We start from the raw sequence: 22,724 nt of genomic DNA on the forward strand, positions 1-22,724 counted from the left end.
TATACATTACAATGTACAGAACTTTTTGGTGATAAATGGCTTGGTTTATTTACAGAACGATTAGACTATGCTGGATGTTGTGTATCTGAAATAAGGCTAACCATAAGGTTTCAGATGCATACCTGGTGACAGATTGTTTAAAAACAAGGTAATATTTTAAGGAACTGTCTATTGTAGAATAAAGGGTTATTGCCCATATACAAGCATATGTGTGTGATACACAAATTATATGTATATATGTGTGGTATACAGCCATGATAAAAGTAATTAACTTTTTATTTTCTTTTATTTTTTTGGATTCTTTCAGTTGAAAGTTAAAGTTGCTAAACCCTGTGTTTGTTATGACACTGTAAAATGTCTGCTAAAGTTAAGCTTTTTGTGGTTTTTATGGTTGCAGGTTTTTTCATCTCTGAATGACTTGTGTCCTTGAAATGTACACAAATGCAGCAAATTGTGATCTTTTTCTGGTACCTACTGAGCTATTCTTACTCTGTTCACAGTGTATGGTCACGCCATATATAAAGATTCTTGTTTGTATCCATTTTAATCTTTTGGAAAAAAAACAACCAAACCAACCCGCCAACCAAAAAACCCCACCACCACCAAAAAAACCCAACCAAACAACAACCAAAAAACCCCCCCAAACAAACAGAGCCACAACAAACGAACAAAACATCAAACAAAAAACCACAAATAAAACCCCCACCCAACACAGAACCTATTTTCTAGACAGAAAGGGTTAAAGGAAGAAGAGAGGGAAGTATCATGCAGGTATTTTTGTGTAGATGTCTGCTGAAATTTTTAAGAGGTGATTAAGGGTGATTAGTATTTCTCCATTAAGAAATTTCACTTTCCTTTTCTAATCAAGCTGTCAACTTAATTAGCATCTCCTCAAGCTACATATACAGTAGAAATGGTTTCATGACATCTAGAGAAAGGATCTAGGACAGGAAATGTTTTCAAATCAGAACTTCTTTAATAGCATTAGGTATCACCATCCCAATCTTATGATAAACAGAGCATTGACTTAGATAAATCTGAGTACTGAACAAAGTGCAGTGGGAAATCTGTCACAGAAAACATTCTCATATTTCAGAATATTTCAAGTTCTCCTTCTGTGCAGCTACTACAGAAATAGGTCAATAAATACCAGTGCAATTCTTAAGTATCCAGATGTGAGAAAGGTAGGCAAAAGTTCAAGTTAGTTCTAAACTACATCAGAACATGCAGTCTTTTCCTGTTTGATAAAAGTATGCAAACTTGACTGAACAGTCAGTTTGAAAAGTTAGTATGCATAGGAATGTGAATGTGAAAATATAAATAATGACAAGCATTGAAACTTCTGTTTTAGCTAAAATTTAAAATAATTTAAAATGTTTTATTCAGCATTACAAGTTGCCTTTAGTTTCACTGGGATACACACTTCAGTAAGTGAATCACATAACAACTTTGTTCAGTCTTAGTCTCCCTTTGCTCCTCAAGGGAGTTTGTGGTTCTCATTCAAAAAAAGTCATCTCTCTCACAGATTGATTAAAATGAACTTTTTTGCAACCTAAAAGTAGCAAAGCAGCTAATGTTGTCTGGAATTAAATCAGGTAACCTTGATCAAACAATTAACTCATCCTCTATTAAATCAATATTTACTGATGCTAATACTGGAACTAGTTCCAATAGTTGGAATTACAGCCACTGATTTAGTGTCTTTATTATTAGTAATTAGGCTCCTGTCTTTCTCCAGTTCTACTTCTCAAAGCTAGTACTTGGCTTACTTGTAGAAACTGGCCGAGCTGATACCCCAGAGTATGTGCTCTGCACACAGGTGAAGATGCTTTGAAAGGCTGAAGGCCCTGTCCGGTTGTGTGACTCTGTGAGGACTGAAATGAGTTCAGGTGTGTGCTGCCACAGCCCAACTTAGACTGACTGCTGTGGAGCCACATCTTAAGACTATTTTAGCAAAACCAGTTTTGCTGATGTAAACTTATAAAAAAGAGGGAGAGTTCTGACTGCTGCATTATCAGTATATTCTTGATGGAATTTTTCGTGCAATACAGCTGCTTTTGGTGCTTTTGTGGCAGCTTCAGTTCACAGAGATTCTTGTCACCCTGATAACGTTCTGTGCATCCTCAGCACTTCTAATAGGGCACTTAACTGTGACAGATTATGAATTAATTTGCGCTGATGCACTAATGTGGTCATGAAGCTCTCTACTAGACCTTTATTTATTCTCCTTTCATTGTATAATATATTCTTTGCTTCTTGGATCTGGTTGTGTTCTTTTGGATATTAAATTCTTCTCAAACAATCTTATATAGGCTGATCTTTTTCTTACTCTTGTTTGGGGAAGGATTTTCTTCAGCATGATTTCAGGTCTGCGGTAGCATCTCAATGTTTGTTCTGCTCTTGAACTAGCTGAAGACAGAATTTTTTCCAGTATTTTTCATATCCTGAGGGATGTTTTGGTTCTTATCTGGTATTGTGTAATCTAACATATACCTAATGAGCATATGTAATAAAGTGGGAGATGCAACAACAAATACTAAAGCTTGATAATGGGATTGCAGTGTAGTAATTACTGTAGAACATCATATTCGACTAGCTTAATATTTCTCTGACCTTCAAACTTATTTACATTACTCTTGAATCTGTGCTTTTTAGCAAAAAACATCCTGCTCCCAAATATAGGTTCATTATTAGGATCAAAACATGGATTCCTTTTCCTTTGAAAGATAGGAAATAAAGAAAATTGTTGTAATATAAATTATGGAACTGTTACTTTGTCTATGACCCCCAGACCAGCATCAAGATAAGTGGAGAAAATTCTCATTATATATTAAAACTAAATTCAGCATTTCCTAGATACAGGGTTTTTTGCAGTGGTTAAAAGCCTTTTTTATAAAACTGCATATTACCTTCCAGGCCTGTAACTTTTGGGTGGGGGCTATTAACAGTGATGTAACTTTTTACTGAAATAGAACCAGATTAACACAATCAATTGTTTATTAATTGCAGGCTGGCAAAAGAAAAAGTTATGTATGAAAAAGAAGCAAAACAGCAAGAAGAAAAGATTGAAAAAATGAAAGCTGAAGCATGTGATGATTATGGAATTAAGAAGCAGGTAAAAATCCTTATTTGTTTTCATTTAATCACAGTAATTTTTAGATCGAGGAATCTCCTGTCCTTTTTTCCAGACTCTTGTTATATAAATACTAGACTAAAATCCTGTCAGTTGCAGAAGTCATAAAAAGCAGCTGTAGAAATTTCTTCTAGGTGTTAAACTATAGGGATTATAGTAGATAGATAGATAGATAGATAGATCACTTAGCACTTTGTATCAGGATGGCTGTTACTCAGTAACTGTGTGTGAAGCCATCACGAACTCTTTCCCAGAAACACTAAGAACCTGTAGTAAATACATGGTCTGGATGCATATAGGTAAATGAAGTGCTTGCTGCTAAGTGGAAGTGTTACAGCAAAGTGAGAATGCCTGATACTTAATATGAAGGGGAAACATTCCAGCTCTTGAGTACACCAGTATCCTTTTGGTAAAATCACAGACCTCAGAGAAAGAGAGCAGTGGGTATGCAGATGCGGAGCTGCTGGAGTTTGTAGTGAAGTCATGGAAGTAGCATGCTGTACTTTGGTCTTCTCAAGAGTATGGTTTAGTGTCACTGTTACAGTATCATTACATTTTTTCTTGAAAGGTTTCCCACAGGGATAGTGGTTGCAGGCAGTTGATACATATCAAGAAGAAAAAATGTTGCATTTCCTGCTCACGGGGAGAAGGCTTGGGTTTGGGAGATTGGTGTTTATTCTCTACAGAAGTATGAAATGTCTGTGTTTCACTGTGGTCTTTATATTCTTTCAACTATGTTACCTTTTGATTACTTTTTTCCCCCCAGGTATTTCCCAGATGCTTTCTCTCAAATCTTCACAGAAATCAAAACTGTAAACTAAAATTATTTTCACTTAATAGTCATAAACATAACCTTCTGGTGTCCTGTCTTTATTTTTAAACAATGGAAGAATAGGTTAAACAGAATTCAAATATAAAATTAACAAAAGATAGGAGAATGTGCTTTTAGAACAAGCTAAACCAACTTTTTTTAGTAAATTCTTATTTCAGTTCATAGTCTATGTCCTGCCTTGCTTTCATTATGCCATGGGAATGAAATACAAATAAAGCGTTTGTAGACAAATAAAGATTTGTATTTACAGAGCAGAGCTGTCTTCTGCCTCACCAGACTGAGACTTGAAGATCCTCCCAAACAGTAGCCTTTTTGAAGATCTGGTACTAACAAGAACTAATGAATTCAATTCCTATTTTAAGTGTTGCCCATTCATCAGATTATTTGACTGCATCATGGTATTTCCACAGTGACCTGCAAGATATCATGGAAGTCAAAACCAGCAATGGCTGGGAACTTCTGCTGAAATTAAATGTTACATACTACTTGAAGGTATTTTCAGAGACCAGTGACAAAAGCCGTCACAGGAACAGTCTTGGATTCATTCAGAAGTTGCCTGATCCACTTTGAAAGCAATCAGTTCTTGCAATGATGTCTTCACTTCTTGTTCATTTAGTGCATTTTGCATTCTGGAAGTTGTTAATATTTTAGGTTATTAAAAATTTGGAGAATTAAAAGAAAGTTATATAGTACCAGGAGAGTTTGCTCAAAACAGTATTTTGGATACAGATAAGACTTTGAGATGTTTTTCAGATAAATATCTGGAGGTTACACATTTTAAGAATTGCCTCTGAGAGTTAATAATCTGTAATTTCTTTTCTAGGGTGAATAACACTTAAAATACAGATGTAGTCTTTATTTTGGTAATGAAAAGTAACAGTTAGGGGATGGGAACAAATTCAGTCACTTGAGACTAGGAGAAAAGTTTTAACTATTAGTTTAGCTAAGGTATTAGCTAAATCATCTATTTATATGTGTGTGTTTATATTTATGTATTTATATACACACACAAATCAATCCAGAGTTCCGGGAGGGATTCTTAAGAAGCTTAAAAGCAATACTTTCTCTTGATGTACTACTGTTCACATTTAGTTTTCTAGTTACAACTCAGAACACACAGTTTTACATACAAAAGTGAATATGGAAAGTTTCACTTTAAGGTGAATAATGCCATTCCTACGGCATATGTATTCTTTAGAGTGTGTCTGGTTTGTAATGAAGGATCAGTCCCTTTGAAGAGCAGTAGGGTGTGACTCAGTATTTTTCTCCTAACTCCTTATGCAGTGGGGCAACTCATGGTTCCAGTGGACTCAAGTGTTGCCTAACTGAGGCAGTGACCATCTGCAGTGGTTGGCAGTTGTTCGATGCTAGCCCACATCTGAACTGTCCAGAAAGACTTGCTTAATGAGGAGCAGGTTCAATACCAGAAAAAGAAAAAGGACAGTTTCCTTGCAGTGCTGGTAGATGCTGACCAAAATTATAATTTGGAGATTCCATTTTAGTGTGCAAGAAGACTTCATTATTATAACAAATATTAAAATACTTTTGATTTATCCCACCAGGTGCAAATGCTGCTTTATATTTTCTCTGGGTAGCAAGAAGTAGTGTAGTTCCACCTCCCTACAGATTTTGTCATAATGAAGTCTTAGTTTCACAGAATAACAGAATCACCAGGTTGGAAGAGACCCTGCCTGGTTGGAAAGAGCTCCTCCTTCAGCTTTCATGCTAGAAGTGGTAGGTGGTTTGTTGTTGACACATTGCCATTTCTTCGGGCACTCAAACACTGTAGAAACAAAACAGTTTTTTACTGAAGCTTTCCTTCAAGGTCCTTCAGGAGTCTTTTGATCAATGTATTTGACAACTTGCCTACAGCAAGTGGGCTGTTGTATCCTGTATTTGTGGATAGCTCAGGCTTCTTTTGGGCCTGAAAGGAAGTAGAAATCATAAAGCTGGGTTTCCTACAATTCTTGTGTGCATTTGTGGGTTTTTTTCCTGTCCAAATTCACCTTAATGCTGTATCTCCTTTGAGCTCCTGCCTTCCCTGTGCCCAGCTTTTTCCTACAACATCTATGCTGTTCTACTCTCTATATCCCCACACCACCATCCTGGCCAAGCACGCTGATATTACCAAGACCCAGTGCTTTGATACTACTCCCTGTTTACTGCTTAGGTGAGAAGTACTACAATGGTGTGGATTTAAGTTACAAATATGAATTAACCGACCAGTAGCCTTACCATGATTATTTTTTGTATGCTACAATCTCTTACTTAGTGAGATTACTAAATTTTGGAACCTTTGGTGTTTGTGATACTTAGAGATTGCTTTTTTCCTTTTAGGTCCCTGTCCTTCCACCAGATATGGCTGTAATTAGTCAGTGGATTCCAAGTGTTTTACAGACTTTTTGAGGAAAAGTAGTTCAAACCTGTAGCACTTGTTTTAGCAAACAATTATCTGCATATCTTTTCTTAACTCTCATCTTTGAGTAGATCCATACTGTTAGGATTATCTGTGCAACAGAAACTGGGCAAGTGATTATGTGACAGTATTTAAAAGCTAGACTTTATATTCATATATGTATATATAATTGGTACATATATGATTCATTTACATTTGTCACAGTTTTTAGCCTACCTCTTCTGTTTAGAGCAGCACTCTTGTCACATGAAACAATACTGCCATTATACCCTGTGACCCAGTAGTATATCAGGCTGTCCTAAGAGCAAGGAGATCCCTATGGAGGTTTGGTGGGGGGTTTTTTGGTTTTATTTTTGGTTTTTCTGGGTTGGGTTGGGTTGGTTTGGGGGTTTTTTTTCTTTTGTTTTTTGTAGCTTTCAAATTATTTGTGGATCTGCATATCTCTAAATCTCTTGGTTAGATGGGGGTCAGCTGGGAAAAAAACTCAAATCAACATACTCTGCTTTTGTCTTTTTGAAGCTGATAAAACTGATATCTCTCCCTCCTTCATTATTATAGCTGCATTTTTTAAAGTTATTAAATTGTTCTTGTCTCAACCCACACAGTTTACCTTTTCTTCCTGTTACCTTCTCCCTATCAGGCAGGAGCAAGTGAGCTGCTGCCTGGTATTCAGTTGCTGACTGGGGTTAAACAACAGTCCTTAGCTAGAGCTGGAATTGCCCCAGTCTCCTCAGTGGAATTTGAGTAGCTGCAGTGCGTGTCAGAGGGATGGATGGCTGGCACTGGCACTGGAGTTTGAGTGGCTGTTGTGCTTGTTACCCTTACAGTTCTGGCCAAAAGTCGGGCAGAATTTTGATAGAATTTGAAGAACGAACACTTTTAAAAGTCCAGTCCTAAAGCTTATATAATTATTTGACCTTTTGACTTTGCTTTATTACGTATATTTGTAAAGGTAAATAGTCTATCTGGGACTATCAGCATCACTTGAAAAAAGTGGTTTATGGAAAAGTTAAATGACAATGGTTCCACAAAATTCCTGTTCTAGTCTCCAGCTGTTTGCACCTACTGAATATAGTTCTAGGATTTATCATCCTTCTGATTTTTATTCATCATTGCATAACCATAGGCAAATATAAATAAAACTTGGGTAACCCTTTGGAAAGTAGTCAATATTGTTTCAAATAGAATGATTTGGGTAGATTTGTTCATTTCTTAGAGCAGGCAGGACTACAGCTTACAGATTTTAGATTTATATGCCTTCCCAAGTCACATACCTAGTGGCACATACCAAGTAAGTTACTAATTTCATATCATCTGCCAGCTTTACAACACACAAATCTTTAGCGATGCTGGTGCAAGGAAGTAATTATTGGATATTCTCACTCCTGTAGGTATTCTACTTCATAAAGCAACAGGCATCATCTCATGCAGTTTATGGCGCACCTCACTCTATGGATGTTACATTGACCAATGAAAGTGTAAAATTCGAAACTAAGTTTTTTCTCTCAAAAACCAAATGGACTAAGTGACACTTAAAAACATGGTGATAATGTCTTGTTTACATAAAGCCTTCCTGAATACATAAATACATTCTTAGCTATAGCTTAACATCCATTTTACAATGACCTTTTGGTAGAGCAGCACTCATACTAGCAGGACAATACAACATAGGAATGACAGAAAGAAATAAGCCATTTAAAGGGAAGGTTTTCTGTTGCAGGTTATCCTGAATGTAGATGTTTCATATTTAAATATGTAACAGATTTTCATTTATAAATAGACTTAACATTACTGAACAACTCTGCACATCTTTTCTTCTCAGTGTTTGGTGTTCAGATCCAGAAATGCTCCATGAAATAAATGTTCCCTTTCTTAAAACTGACGTTATTTTCTTTAGGAGGTGGCAGGATTTTCAGATTCAGTGGGGTGCCAGTTAAGTAATTTTGTTCAAAGTGCATGGTGAGAATAATCTTTATCCTAAAATGAAGCACAAGGATATGTAATAACTTTTTATGCATGATAAGCATCAAAAATATGAGCCTGCTGGTCTTTGCTTTTCATTTTTCTTTACCTTTGTCTTTCAGTCAGAGCCTCCTGCAGTCTGCACACAATGTGATCAATAACTCAATAACTTTTTTCATGCAGTAATTATCTCTATGGGGTATTATCTGAACACTCTTTTTCTTTATTACCCAAAAGATGCAGGAGATATTTATATAACCAGCTGATCCCATTTTGGATGAAGCTGCTTCATGACAGCAGGAGAAAGTTTTGTTTTAAATAGACTTTTTAACAGATGCTGAAAAACCTTACTAAGCTGTACTTTTTTCCCCAGGGAAGGATTATTCTAAATACTGTCTTGCACTTGATATTTAGTTAAGCACAGAGTAAATGGAAATGTCCTGTAAATTAACAGAGTTTTAGGCAATTATGCTAAGTTACTATCTTTTAAGAAAAGAAGCCTATTCAGAAGATAGGCAACTGTTCTGAAGTTCCTAGGTAATGACTAGATTGCTGATTTTTCAGAGTAAAGCCTTATCCTAAAAGATAATGTTTCTATCTGGAATATATTCTAATTTGACTTCCAATTTTCACAGATCGAGATCTTGCAAGAGTCACGAATGATGATTCCAGACTGCCAGCGCAGACTAGAAGTTGCACATGCAGAGCTTACTCAACTACTAGTGAGTATTGCACCACACCCCACTGATGAAGAAGTGCTAGGTGCACTTGGATAAACAACTGCAGCAAATTAAAGCTGGATTAAAGAATTTGTTTCTGTAGGTCCAAAGATCAGCATCCTGTAAGATACCAGTATTTTGCTTTAGATAACTGTCTTTGCAGACTTGGTCTTCAGTCTGTAAAGACTGTGTGTGTTAGAAGTTATCTTCAATGGAATGTACCTTTGACGTACGCTTACACCAGACTGTGAAAATGAGTCAGAACTCCTGTGCTAGTTCCATAATCAGAGGAATCAGTTCACCCACTTTCGGTTTTATAGATAGTATAAATGTATATAATATGCTTGTAGGGAACTGAAATTGTCAAAATACTTTGGTTACTGCCTTTATTCTGCTATGGATAAGTCAAATGAGTCCTCGCTGACTATTTCTTTATGTTTTATTAGTGAAGTGAGCAGTACTGCCATGTTTTTAAAGATACAAATACTTGCAGAAATAAAGAGTATTTTGTACAAATAGATTCACTGAACCTATACTACGTTTGGAGATGATCATACTTATTTTAAAAGCTGGTGTCTCATCAAGAACTCAGCTACATGTGTTCATACACAATAAACGGTATTGTGAGACTAAAAATATACAGCCTAAATTGTGTCCCAGATAAAGTGATAGCTAAAATGCAAGTACTTTTTTAATGGAAAAGTCACAGTGTCCTAGTCTCAGGTAGTTTGCCTCTACTGTTTTCCAGAATAAATGCTCAGTACTTGGCAGGATTTAGGGTCTTTTTGTCATTCAACTACTTACTTAACAGTTAGTCAGTCTAGATTTCAGTGGCATGAAGAAATGATGCTATTGACTCATAGTATGCAAACTTAAAACAAGGAATGAGGGCAGTTACTATTGTTAAGAATTTGGAAGTCTTCATGTGTGCTTTCTGTGCTTAGCTCACCTTCAATGCTTTTACTAAAATTTACTGTATCCGTAGTATGTTTTTCAGTTGTCAGTCTACTGACAATTTTCTAAGAGGACTCTTGGTCTGAAGTTTGTTCTTACTGGTTTGTTCTTACTTGGTTTTAAATATTAACATGATAAAATAAAGGTATGCGCATCTACTTGCACATGCCAGCCGTTATCTGGGACCTTAAGCAGGACAAAAGAATTTACCTGTGCTTTTAGTAACATAGTATGTGCATTTTCAAAAGTTTTATATTCCTCGTTTCATAGAACGGTTTTTATAGATCATCTGTTCAAACTCCCTTGCAATGACCAGGAACATCTTCAACTACATCAGGTTGCTTAGAGCCTCATCCAGCCTCACAGTGAATATTTACATGGATGTGGCACCTACCACCTCTCTGGGCAACCTGTCCAATAGTTTCACCACCCTCACTGTAAAAAACTTCTTTATATCTAGTCTGAATCTATCCTCTTCTAGCTTAAAGCCACCACCCCTTGTCCTGTCACAACAGGCCTTACTAAAAAGTTTGTCCCCACCTTTCTTGTAGGCCCTCATTAAGTACTGAAAGGCTGCTATGAGGGCTGCTCAGAGCCGTCTCTTCTCCAGGCTGAACAAACCCAACTCTCAGCCTGTCCTAAGAGGGGAGGTGCTCCAGCCCTCTGATCATCTCCGTGACCACCTCTGGACTCACTCCAACATCTCCATGTCCTTCCTGTGCTGGGACCCCAGAGCTGGATGCAGCACTGCAGGTGGGGTCTCAGCAGAGCAGAGCAGAGGGGCAGAATCCCCTCCCTGGCCCTGCTGGCCGCGCTGCTTTGGATGCAGCCCAGGACACGTTTGGCTCTCTGGGCTGTGAGTGTCCATGGCTGGGTCATGTCCAGCCTCTCACCCACCAGCACCCCCAAGTCCTTCTGGGCAGGGCTGCTCTGATCTGTCCATCCCCCAGCCTGTGTTGATACCAGGGTTGCTCTGACCCAGGTGCAGCACCTTGCACTTGGCCTTCTTAAACCTCATGAGATTTTCATGGGCCCACTTCTCAAGCTTGTCCATGTTCCTCTGGATGGCATCCCATCCCTCAGGTGCATCAGCTGCACTACTCAGCTTGGTTTATCTGCACATTCACTGGTCTCACTTTCTATGTCATTAATGAAGATATTAAATAACACTGGTCACCATACAGACACCCAAGGGACACCACTTGTCACTGATTTCCATCCAAACATTCAGTCATTGACCAGTTCTCTGGCTGTGACCATCTAGCCAATTCCTTATCCAGTGAAGAGTCCACCCATCAAATCCACCTCTCTCCAATTTACAGAGAAGGATGTTGTGGGGGTCCATGTAGTCCACAATGACAATTCCCTTTTTGTTTTTTTTAAGGACTTCACCTGACTACCATGACTTTTTAAATGTTATAGAGAGGATCTTGGCAACTACATCAGGCAATTCCCCCAGGAATCTGGGAAGCATCTGGTCAGGTCCTGTAGATTTAGGTACATTCAGGTTACTCAGGTGGTCATCCTGATAAGGTAAAGATTAGATAAAGAACCTAATCTTTACTTAGAATGGGAGGGACTTTGCTCTCCCAGTCCCTATTTCATAGTCTGTCCACTTCAGAGGTGTGGAAAGAAGCTGCCAGTAAGACAAAAACATTGTTGAGTACCTCAGCCTTCATATTTGCTTGAGGAGGTACACTTACAGCTTTTTACCAGCTAGGCTCGTAGTTCAATGCCTTAGAAAGCCTCGGGCAGCCTAGAGAGGTAGCACGGGCAATCCAGCATTTCAGTAGCTCTAAAAGCAGCAATAGTAGCTGCAAAGCTGATACCACCAGCAGAAGCAAAGAGGGAGAAATACAGCTTTTGGTTGCCAATTCCTGCAATTAGAAGCTTTCAAATAGAAACAGAGACAAGATGTTCGCAAAAAGGGTGCAAGCCAAAGAGGCCGGGCCCCCTCTTGGTCCTTTCTTTTATTGGGAGAATGGGAAAGGGGAGGACTGGGGGCGGACCTGGGGTGACCGGCCAATGAGACACTGCTAAAGAGTTTGAGTTACATTTGGTTTTGCCTGCATTTGGAACAAAGGGCTTCAGAGCACATGAGAGAGACAAGTGTCTTGGGGAGGGGGAAGGGAAGCTCGGAACAGGCAGCAACAATTCCCTATTTGTTTTTCTTTAAAGCTGGGTTGTAACTCTTAGTAACTTAAAGTGCATAGAACAGTAACAAAACAACAGTGCAAAATGTGAGTGCAAAACAGTGCAACTTAACTTAAGGGATTAACATCAAAATCTGGAGTAGGGGGTTTACATGAGAGTGCAAAATCAGGATCCTTTTTATGGCATCTCCTCTAGGAGGCAGTTTTAATCTCCTTGACTTTTGAGGAAGTGACATAAGGTTTTATCCATTTCCCTGGGATCCACCTCAGTCCTTGAGGGGTAGATACACTGGCACACCCATGTCCCCAAGTTACAAGTTTGTATGGTCCTTGGATTTTTTGAGTCTCTGGGTCCCAGATCAGGACTTCTGGATTCTCCTTCAGTTTCTGTCTCCTGGTCTTCTGGAAATGGCGATAGATGGGAGGGTTTGGATCCTCAAAGGTGCCGTTGAGGAAGTTTATGGTAAACAACACTTTGCTGACTCTGAGGGCAGGTGAGTTGAGTTTAGTGGTCCCTGACCGTTGTAGCAGCATTTGCTTGAGGGTTTGATGGGCACGTTCAACAATGCCTTGTACAGTTGGGGAGTGAGGAATACCTGTAACATGTCAAAATCCCCACTGCTGATGAAAGTTTTTAAACTCCTGAGAGGTGTAGGCAGGTCCATTATCAGTTTTTATCTCCTCACAGCATAAGCTTGGACAAGATTTTTTCAACGTCCTTAGCTTTTTCACCTGCATGTGCAGAGGCACACATAGCACCAGAGAAGGTATCAATAGAAATGTGAATGTATTTTAATCTCCCAAATTCAGGGAGATGTGTGACGTCCATCTGCCACACTTCACCACTGTTAATGCTTCTGGGATTGACCCCCATGCCCAGTGATGGAAGCTGTTAGCTTCTGGCAGTTGGGACATGTTGCCACTATCCTGTGTCCGTGACAGATGGAACATGCGGATAAGAGCAGGAATATTTTGATGGTACATGGCATGGCTCAATTTTGCTTGTTCAAAAACTTGGGGGAGCTTTGGTAAATCGGCTGATAAAACTGTCTGCTGGCATAGCCAGAGCATCAGCTCTTGTTGGAAATGTAAAAAGGAGAGAGGGCCCGGTGACTCCGGCGGGGGGAAGAATATGCAGTCCAAAACCAATATGGTTGATAGGAGCAAAACTCCGTTAATTAGCAATCCAAAGGCACTTATATAGTATACCAGCTTGTTAACTCCTAAGTGGCTTAAAGCTTATCAAAGCGCATTTCTACTTCTACCTAATTGGACTTACATTGGCAAGTTTCTATTAGTTATGTTATGATTAAAAGAATTCAATGTTTACCTCCCTTCTCTGGGTCTTATCTGAACAGCTGCAAGTCTTCACCTCACTTTTTGTTCCCCAGGCCTTTTCTCACACAAGAATCTTCTCATGGAGAGTTTTTTCTCACACACAGGCCTTTTGCTTGCAGGCTCTTGCTACAGTTCTTTTATTGATCCCAATAATTCTATTTCCCAACAAGCTCTACGATTACCCTCGGCAATAAATCCTGGCAGGTTTGTATGTGACCTTACATGCATGACAAAATAGGAATGCTCTCTGTGGGAAACCAGAAAAATTAGCTTTAAGAGCAAATCATAAAATTTTTGTTTGAGATTTCTTTTAGGAGAGCATGCTCAGCTCTAACAGTTACTCCAGCTACATATGCTGAGTCTGTGACCAAATTAAAGGGTTCTTTGAACCTCTCAAATGCTCTGACGACGGCTGCTAGTTCAGATACTTGTGGTGATCCCTGGATTACTTTGATGTCAGATTCCCACTTTTGTGTCTGGGTTTTTCCATGTGATCATTGATTTTTTACTCTTTCCTGAAGCATCAGTAAAAATGGTAATCACATCAAGGGGTTTTTTACTTTGAATCTCTTGAGGGATGAAAGAGAATGCCAGGTTGAACAATGTATGTTTTGGGTAATGATTTGAGATTTGGCCTGAGTAACTATCCAATGCAAATTGTAAATTTATATTATTTTGAAGTAGGTGATCTAATGTGTCTGTAGTTACAGGTAAGTAGATGCATGCAAAGTCACATCCTGCCGGGGTGCAGAGCTTTGCTCTACCCTTCATGATAATTTTTGCTATTAGTTCTTGTGGCTGTGTGATGGTCTTAGGCGGTTGGAGTGGAAGGAACACCCATTCAGTATGATGAGGGGTTCCTTCTGCTCTTTGTCCCACTGAAATATGAGGCCGTGAAAGCGTGGTACCTCCCCTAGAATGACAAGCTTAAAGGGTAGGGAAGGCTGATACATGTGTGCTTGTCTGGTGGAAATGATCTCTTGTATCTTTTTGAAAGACTGCCTTGCCTCTTCTGTCAGGGATCTAGGGGATGCTGGACCGCCTTCCCCTTTTAACAGGTTTGCAATAGGAGCTACATCCTCTGTGGTGAGTCCTAACCAGGGTCTTAAATAATTCGGTGTCCCACAGATGTGTTGCACTTCCTCTAGTGGTTTTGGGTTATTATTAATGGTGACGGGTGTTGGTGTGATAGAGGTTTCTGTGATTTTGAGTCCGAGGTATTTTCAAGGGCTTGTTCTCTGCATTTTTTCAGGTTGTAATTCAAAGCCTTTGGCCTCTAGGGCCTCAATCACCGTGTTAAGTGTCTACTCGAGATACTGATTATTGGGAGCACATACCAGTACATCATCCATGTAATGTAGGATGATGGCTTTCTCTGCTTTGGCATGGATGGGAGATAGAATTTTAGCAATATACTCTTGGCAGAGGGTTAGGGAATTTTTCGTACCTTGGGGAAGCACAAGCCAATGGTAACGTTCCATGGGAGTTTCACGATTAATAGAGGGCACAGAAAATGCAAATCGAGGGACATCTGCAGGGTGGAGTGGAATATGAAAGAAGCAGTCTTTAATATCAAGAACAGCTAAATGCCAATGTTGTGGGAACATTGAAGGTGATGGCATACCTGGTTGAAGGGGTCCCATGTCTTTAATAACCTTATTGATTTCTCTAAAATCTTGGAGGAGCCTGTATTTGTTCTTTCCCGGTTTTTGTATTACAAACACAGGTGTATTCCATGGGCTGTTGGTACGATATTCCCTTTAGCCAATTGTTCAGCTACTAATGTTTTGAGTGCCCCTAAGTTTTCTTCTTTTAGCGACCACTGGTTAACCCGCACTGGTTCATCTGTTTTCCAAGTTAGCTTTTGTGGTTGGAACTCTGCTCCAGCGGCCGCAAGGGAAAATTTTGATGTCTAGGGGTGATATCAATTTTTGTTCCCCACTGAGATATGGCATCCCTTCCCCACAGGGTGAATTTGGTGTCTAGGCCATATGGACAAAGTGTCTCTATTTGCCCTTCAGGACCTTCAATTTGAATGGTGTTTTTGGATTGCTTCGCAATTTGGGTACCTCCAATCCCTTGTATGATACCCTGAGACTGCAATTCCCATTGCGCAGGCCACTCATCAAATGGAATGACAGACACATCAGCCCCTATGTCTGTCATTCCCATGATACTGATTTTATGTGATCTGTGATGGAGCTTACATTCTACTACAGGTTTATCGTTTCCCAAAGCCTCAGTTCAACAGATGGTTGGGATATGACCATCTGTGGGCAGTGGAATGGCCTGTGCAATGACTTGACCCTTTGGCATGAAGTACAGTGGATATATACATTGTACAATTAGGTTAGAACACCCGTTCTGATCCACTTTCATGAGCGTGGGTGTAACCTCTATCCCAGCAGGTGTTTCCCGAGCGTCCCCAGTAACAAAAAGGGATGTAAGGTCTGGCATGTGGTCCACATTCTGGAATGAGAGGGGCATTACAGTCTGGTTGTTGTTGTTGAAATGGTGTGTTTCATCACAGATTACCTTAAACCTGCATCCAGAAGTCCAAGTTGCTTTGTCTGCAGCTCTATTTATGTCGGAACATGGAGCTGTTAGGACGCGTTGAGTCGCTAGTTTCCCTGCTGCTGACCTGGGGAAACAGTCTTTGGAGAGTTTTTATCAGCAATTATAATTGTTCTGCAATTGCGAGCTACATGTCCCTTTTTCTGACAACGATAGCATATAAAGTTACCTCGTGATTGAGTTTGCCCTGTACCCATAGCATTCTCCACAACCTCCCCCACCATCCCCACTTTTTGCAAAAGGGGAACAGCTGTGTTCAGCTGCACCTTCTTTGTACAGACTTCGAGGATGGATTCAACAGTCGGAGGGGGGTGCAAAGGAAGGGTCAGGATGATTTGTTTGCAAGCATCATTCATATTCACTTGGAGCAGTTCGAGTAGGAGCGCTTGTTGGAGGTCAGGATTAGGGACCTGGGAAAAGATAGCTCCGCACAGTTACAGAAGTAAATAATGTTTTCATTTGGCAATTGTTTGATGTTGGTATAATGAGATGTAGGAGTCTGAGATGGTAGTAGTGTTAAGGCCTTTTCAGCAGCACGTGTGATTTCAGTAAGAACTGGGTGAGAGATAAGCATTGCTTGTTTTTGGGTATTTGCCATATTATTGTCACCAGATAAAAGGTCTAATGTGATATAATTGTTGTCAAAGTCCAGGTAATTATCTGGAGTTTGCCACAAAATTTGCAATAAATCAGATAAAATTATTTTCCATTTTTGTTTCCACAACACAAAATCACCAGATGTGAGAAGAGTTTGCATTATTGTAATTAAATCATGAGGTACAAGTAAGTGAGTTGCAAAAGTAGCACTTAAAAGGCTCTTAAAATAATTACTATGCATCCCAAACTCCTTAATTGCTTTGCACAAATCCTTAATATTAGAATAAGGAAAGGGCATCCAGCCAGGGTTGGCTCCCGTGCTAGTACGAGAGAGCGTAGTAGCAGCTGGAGGTACTTCCAGGTAACCGTGAGTTTCAGGATTTAAGGAGGTAGTCACATGACTGCAAACCTGGGGCGGGACAATGGGAAGCAGGGGAGGGGAGTGGAGGGGCAGGGAGTGGAGGTGGGGACGTGGCAGGAGGAGGGGAGGGGTTGGGGGCGGGGTTGTGGGAGGCAGGGGCGGTTCTTGAGTCATGGGCGGGAACAGAGGGAGGTGAAACATGATGCTTTGGGGGCGGGGACAGGTTCCAACACAGGAGTGGGAGGGGATGGGGACAAGAAGGGATTTGTGGAGTGGGGGAGAAAGGGATTGTGGGAGGTGTAGTTTGGGGATGAAGAAATGTAGTGTCCGCCATTATTGGAGACAAACTCGGAAAAAGGGGTTGGGGGGAGGGGGTTTTTCCCGGGCTGTGAGCACATGGCAATGGCTGTCCCTGGGAACAAAGAGATCAGGGGAGAAGGGGTTTTTCTGCGTGCTTAAAACATGAGGGCTAGAAACTGGGGACAAAGGAATGGAGAAAAGGGGTTGGAAAGGTCCTTGTACTGGCTCCGGATTCCAGTCCAAGGCAGGGTGCTGAGGAAACATGGGTGAGCCAGGAGGACGATGGCTCTCCTGAGCTGAAAAGCAGTCTGCTCTAGCTGTGTTTTCCAGCGTAGGGGAAGAGGGGTCAGGGACACAGGGGTTGGAAGAGGGTGTAAGGGAATTAAAAGAGTGTTTTTGCAGTGGCTTTTCATGTACTGCTTTTTTAACCAGCAAAGTATAACTTAGTAACAGGAGAGGAAAAAATTTTGAAACTGTGTCGTCTCCTGCACACCTAAGAGAGGAGAGTTTTCTCCCCACTTTGTCCCAAAATTCAGAAGGGAGGACAGATTAGGAAAGTACTGAAAAAGCTATCATACAAAAGATTGAACCAGATTTTTAGGATATTTATGCCCAGTACAAGAAAGGTAGCTTTGAACTTGGTAGTATATTTCTCTACGGTGTGCAGAAACCTCAGATCCCATAACAAATGCAGCACCACAAACCTCAGCCCCAAATCGCAAAAAAAGAGGGGAAAAAAAGAGAAAGTTTGCACCAGCACCAGCTTAAGAGAGGAGCCCCTAAACTGGCAGGGAAATACTCACCAGAATTCTGGATTTACCACAGGAAAGCAGGTCTGGAGAAAAAATAAGTGAAGAGGGTCTTCTACATTCCAGCCGTTCCCTCGCCACGTGGTGTGGGTGAGGGTACAGGCTGAGGCTCTGGGCTCACTGTTACGCAAAAAGTAACAGCTCACTACAGAGAGCTGGCACGGCAGAATGTGCAGAGCTGACTCCAGCAGACACGCAGCTACTGGGACACCCTAAAAGTCTCTCAGAACTGGGGCTCAGAGAGCACGTTGGGTGCCAGATGTGGAGATACTTACAGCTTTTTACTGGCTAGGCTCGTAGTTCAATGCCTTAGAAAGCCTCGGGCAGCCTAGAGAGGTAGCACGGGCAATCCAGCATTTCAGTAGCTCTAAAAGCAGCAATAGTAGCTGCAAAGCTGATACCACCAGCAGAAGCAAAGAGGGAGAAATACAGCTTTTGGTTGCCAATTCCTGCAATTAGAAGCTTTCAAATAGAAACAGAGACAAGATGTTCGCAAAAAGGGTGCAAGCCAAAGAGGCCGGGCCCCCTCTTGGTCCTTTCTTTTACTGGGAGAAGGGGAAAGGGGAGGACTGGGGGCGGACCCGGGGTGACCGGCCAATGAGACACTGCTAAAGAGTTTGAGTTACATTTGGTTTTGCCTGCGTTTGGAACAAAGGGCTTCAGAGCACATGACAGAGGCAAATCCTGGCTTGTCTCAGGGAGGGGAAGCTTAGAACAGACAACAACATTTGCTAGCAGTTTTTTTACCTTCTTAAATTTAATCCCACAACAGTTATTTTCAGAGTACTCAAAAATGTTGTTTTTGATTACAGGAAAACGAAAAAGAATTGGAAGAAGCTGAAGAGTATAAAGAAGCACGTTCCATACTGGAGTCAGTGAAGCTGGAAGCCTAGCTGTTTTCCAGTTCTCTCTTTATATGCATTAGCACGGGGTCTATTCCACAGTTTCATTTGACTATGGCTCTACTACTATCGTTGACTTGCTAAAGTTCCGTTTATGCAAACTGGGCTTTCTCTAACTGCAAGGTGCATCAAAGAATGTTCTGAAATATTTGTGTGTTCCATATTCAGGCAAAACAGATATATTTCCAGTTCACCTCAATTAAAAAAAGGAAAATAAAGCCCATTTAATGTTAGTGTAATAGTTAATATAGAGAACTTAAATCTGAACAGTTAAAGTTTGGCTATGTGAGGAACCAGTAAATAGTTCAGAATGAAATAGCATCATAGAATGGTTTGGATTGGAAAGGTTCCATCTAGTTCCAACCTCCTGACATGGGCTTTAGAAGCACCTTATATTTGGAATAATTTCAAGCCATTACAGCATAAAAATCTGTATTGAAAGAGAAAGTAGACTAAATGACCCTTCCCAGTCACCCACCTTTTCTCTGTGGTACAATTTTTCTGTAGTTTTATCAAGTATATACTCCTTGTTTATCTTTGAGTCCAAGACAAAACTAAAAGCTGACTCCAGATCTTTCTCAGTGAGCATGGAACTGATTCGTAGAGCCCAATTCATACAATTTCCATTGATCAAAATTATTCTACTTTTCAAGAAGCAGAATGTAGCAGGTGACTAGTATATTGTGAGTTGCATCTGCTAATAAGAGTTCTGGACTGAATGCTTTTCTCGAAAGCACCTTGGCCTAAGTGATTTTTTTTTTTAACAAAGTTCAAACCCCAGGACATGAAAGAGAGCTAGTGGGTAAGGGAACAACACTTAGTCTGCCTTGGAAGACCATTAAAACATTATGTACAAAAGCTGTGGTTTTTTCAGAGTAGCTTCTCTTAAGCAAATAGTAAGTTCTGTTGATAAACAAGAAAGCTTTTTACATTAGTTTTTATAGTTTGAAAGTGTTCTGGCATGTTTCTTAAAGGCAACACAAAGCACAGTGTACCTTTTGTGTGGTGCTAAATTGAATACTCAATAAAATTCTTTGTTAATTTGCCTGAGTTGGAGTAAACTGCTGTTTCAGTACTTATTACGTACCTTAAGCACATTCAGAGTAATGTCTACTTCTCCATCACACTTAAGCACTGCTCTGACAGATCAACACCAAAAGTTTGCTGATTGAATCAGTCAGAATGATATTAAGTGGGGCCACTTTTGAAGTGGCCCCAGACCAGTACCATAGAGGGCTAAGAGGTGAAACCTGCTTTGACAGTATAGTTTCATAAGAGAACATGCATACCTTCTTACCAGCATTGTGTTCTAGGCATGGATCTGCCAAGCAGACACTGCCTGGTTCACAGCACATATGAACTGCTATTGAGGAAAACATCTGTCTTTGGATACTCATTTCACCGGTTTTCTTCTATGGACCTTCACGGGGAAAGGTGGCTGGAGTGCACAAACCAGGTCGTGTGTCTCAGCTGACAGATTGCAGCATGAGTCTGCTTGCAGCCATTGAGTGGAGTGTGGTGAATAAATGCTGCGCTGAAAAGGAGGTGTAGGGAGATGCCAAGTCCGCTGGGTAAACAGGGTTTAGAATAAAAATTGCTCTTCTTGAGAAGAAAGAATATACACTTCTGGGAAAAAAGCCCACAGAAAAATGATATGCAGTTGCTGAGTACCACAAGAAATGTATATGAGAGCTAGACAGGGGTGACCCATAGTGGCTAAAGGCAAGTAGGATTGTCATATGGTTTAAGTTGGCATTTAGAATGAAAGTCACACAGCTTTTAACTGTTACATAAACTCCAGGGAAAAGTTTCTTGCTACAGTAGTTTCTAGGGTGACTGGTTTCTCATGTTCGTCTAATATGTCTCTGTCCAAGCCATTTCCTAGCTCCCTACTACTGCATCATGAACCAAGATGATACTGTGATATACCACTGACTTATCTAAAAATGAGCATGTTCTGTAGTACAGGAAGTAGCCAGCCTCACTGATGAAAATCAAGGTATGTTCACACCTGAAAATACTTTGTCTCCAGATACCTCTGGAACTGTAACTTCTGAAGGGGACAGCAGCATGTTTTCAGACTGCCAACATCCTTTAGGAGAAGGAAAGAGCTAACTGTACACAAGTATTTTGGGTTAAATCCACAAAAAGCCTAAACCACACAGAGCTGTTCTATTTCCCTGTAACAACATCCTGTTTTGGCAACCCACCTTCCCCGTATCTGGTGAAACCTTTCAACAGAGCTCCAGTCAATCTGCATTCAAACACGTGGGGGTGGGGGAGGGACTTCAAGTCCTTGGTCTAACTCGGGAGGTTCAGATCAAGGGAGATGCTCAATAACCAGGCCATACTTACTCCTAATAGGCTGGGTCCTCAGAATTGCCATGTTAGTATGACTGGTGGCTGCACAGCTCCTTAAGACTGGGCAATCACCAAGAATTTACTACTAAAATTGGGTGGTCTGATCACCCTAAAAGGTACAGTTCTCTGTTACGATCCAGTTTAAACCCAGAAAAGCAAAGCAAGCTAAGTCTCTGTGCATAAACCGGAAAGAACTTAGAAGGTTCAAGATATCCCCAGAAACGAGATTAAACCAAACGAGGTTAGATGTTGTTGGCAAAAAATTGATGTATTTTATTTAATAGTAAAAGAGGCAAAGAGAAGGGAAGAGAAAAGAAAGAAAGGGAATAAAGTGTGTGTGGGGTGGGGGACAGGGAGAAGTGACAGGGGTTAGGTGGAAGCAAATCACCCATCCGAGGGTACCAGCCATGTCTTGTTGCACCTCTCCATCTGCTCTGCTGGTGGTGAGGGTCCCCCGTCGCTGCTGTGGCCACGCCACCACACCACACCATACACCATCTGCCCAATGGAGGATGGGCAGTCACTGTGCCTCTGACCAGAGGCTTTTCCCAGATACCCAAAGCCTCTCCTCCCTCTGCCCTTTGGTGGAGGGTCTGTGGGAGCCTGGCAGCTGATAGCCCTGGGGCTGTGGTCTCCACCTTTGGAGGTATTAAGCCTGTGCTTTGTGAAATGTCCCCAGCAAGTTTTTATCTTATCTTCATCAGCCAGGGCCCCATTCAGGGTGCAGTAGTCTTCTTTGCAGCTTTTGTAATACAGTCTTAAAAGTCCTTCAAGAGAATGTTTAAGTCATAAATTATAATATTTCAGTCTCTGACATTCTCTTCAACAGACCTGTATGACAAAAGAAGTAGAATAGGAAGTGTATGCATTTAATATGTGGGTGATACAAGGGTGTTCAGTATCTTCAAGGACAATATCAGAAATCAAAAGGTTTCTGACTAACTGGAGAAATTTTAAAATACTTCTTTTAGTAAGGACGTATTTAAATAAGAAAGCAAACTTACACATGGCAGCAGCAATTTTCTACTTCACCAACATAGGAAAAAGTAAGTGCTAGACACCATTTCTGAGAGATATAAAAGAATTTTAGTGAATTACATGCAAAACATTAGCTCATGAGACAAGGGCAACAACCCTTACACTCCCCTTCTTTTTAGAAAGGCTTTATCTAGAAGCATTATTGCAGCTAGAAGCTGCAACTAAAAGGGATGAACAAATAAGAAGGATTCACAAGAAAACAGTGAAAACTACGAAAAAGACTGAAAAATGGTCTGTGCAAAAGAAGGAACAAATCCAGACATTTTAGCCTGGAA

General features: G+C 40.5%; 1 protein-coding gene across 1 annotated transcript in view; it reads left to right on the forward strand.

The window, feature by feature from the left end:
* Positions 1–20,100, forward strand: part of TBCA (tubulin folding cofactor A) — a 32,981-nt gene extending 12,881 nt beyond the window's left edge. The window contains exons 2-4 of the mRNA XM_069001661.1: positions 3,010–3,115; positions 8,979–9,065; positions 18,961–20,100. Of these exons, the coding sequence (XP_068857762.1) occupies positions 3,010–3,115; positions 8,979–9,065; positions 18,961–19,041 (274 nt within the window). The 3' untranslated portion in view covers positions 19,042–20,100. The remainder of the gene's footprint in view (positions 1–3,009; positions 3,116–8,978; positions 9,066–18,960) is intronic.
* The last annotated feature ends 2,624 nt before the right edge of the window (positions 20,101–22,724 follow it).

The sequence above is a fragment of the Aphelocoma coerulescens genome (genome assembly GCF_041296385.1).
Source record: "Aphelocoma coerulescens isolate FSJ_1873_10779 chromosome Z unlocalized genomic scaffold, UR_Acoe_1.0 ChrZ, whole genome shotgun sequence".
NCBI classification, from domain to species: Eukaryota; Metazoa; Chordata; class Aves; order Passeriformes; family Corvidae; genus Aphelocoma; species Aphelocoma coerulescens.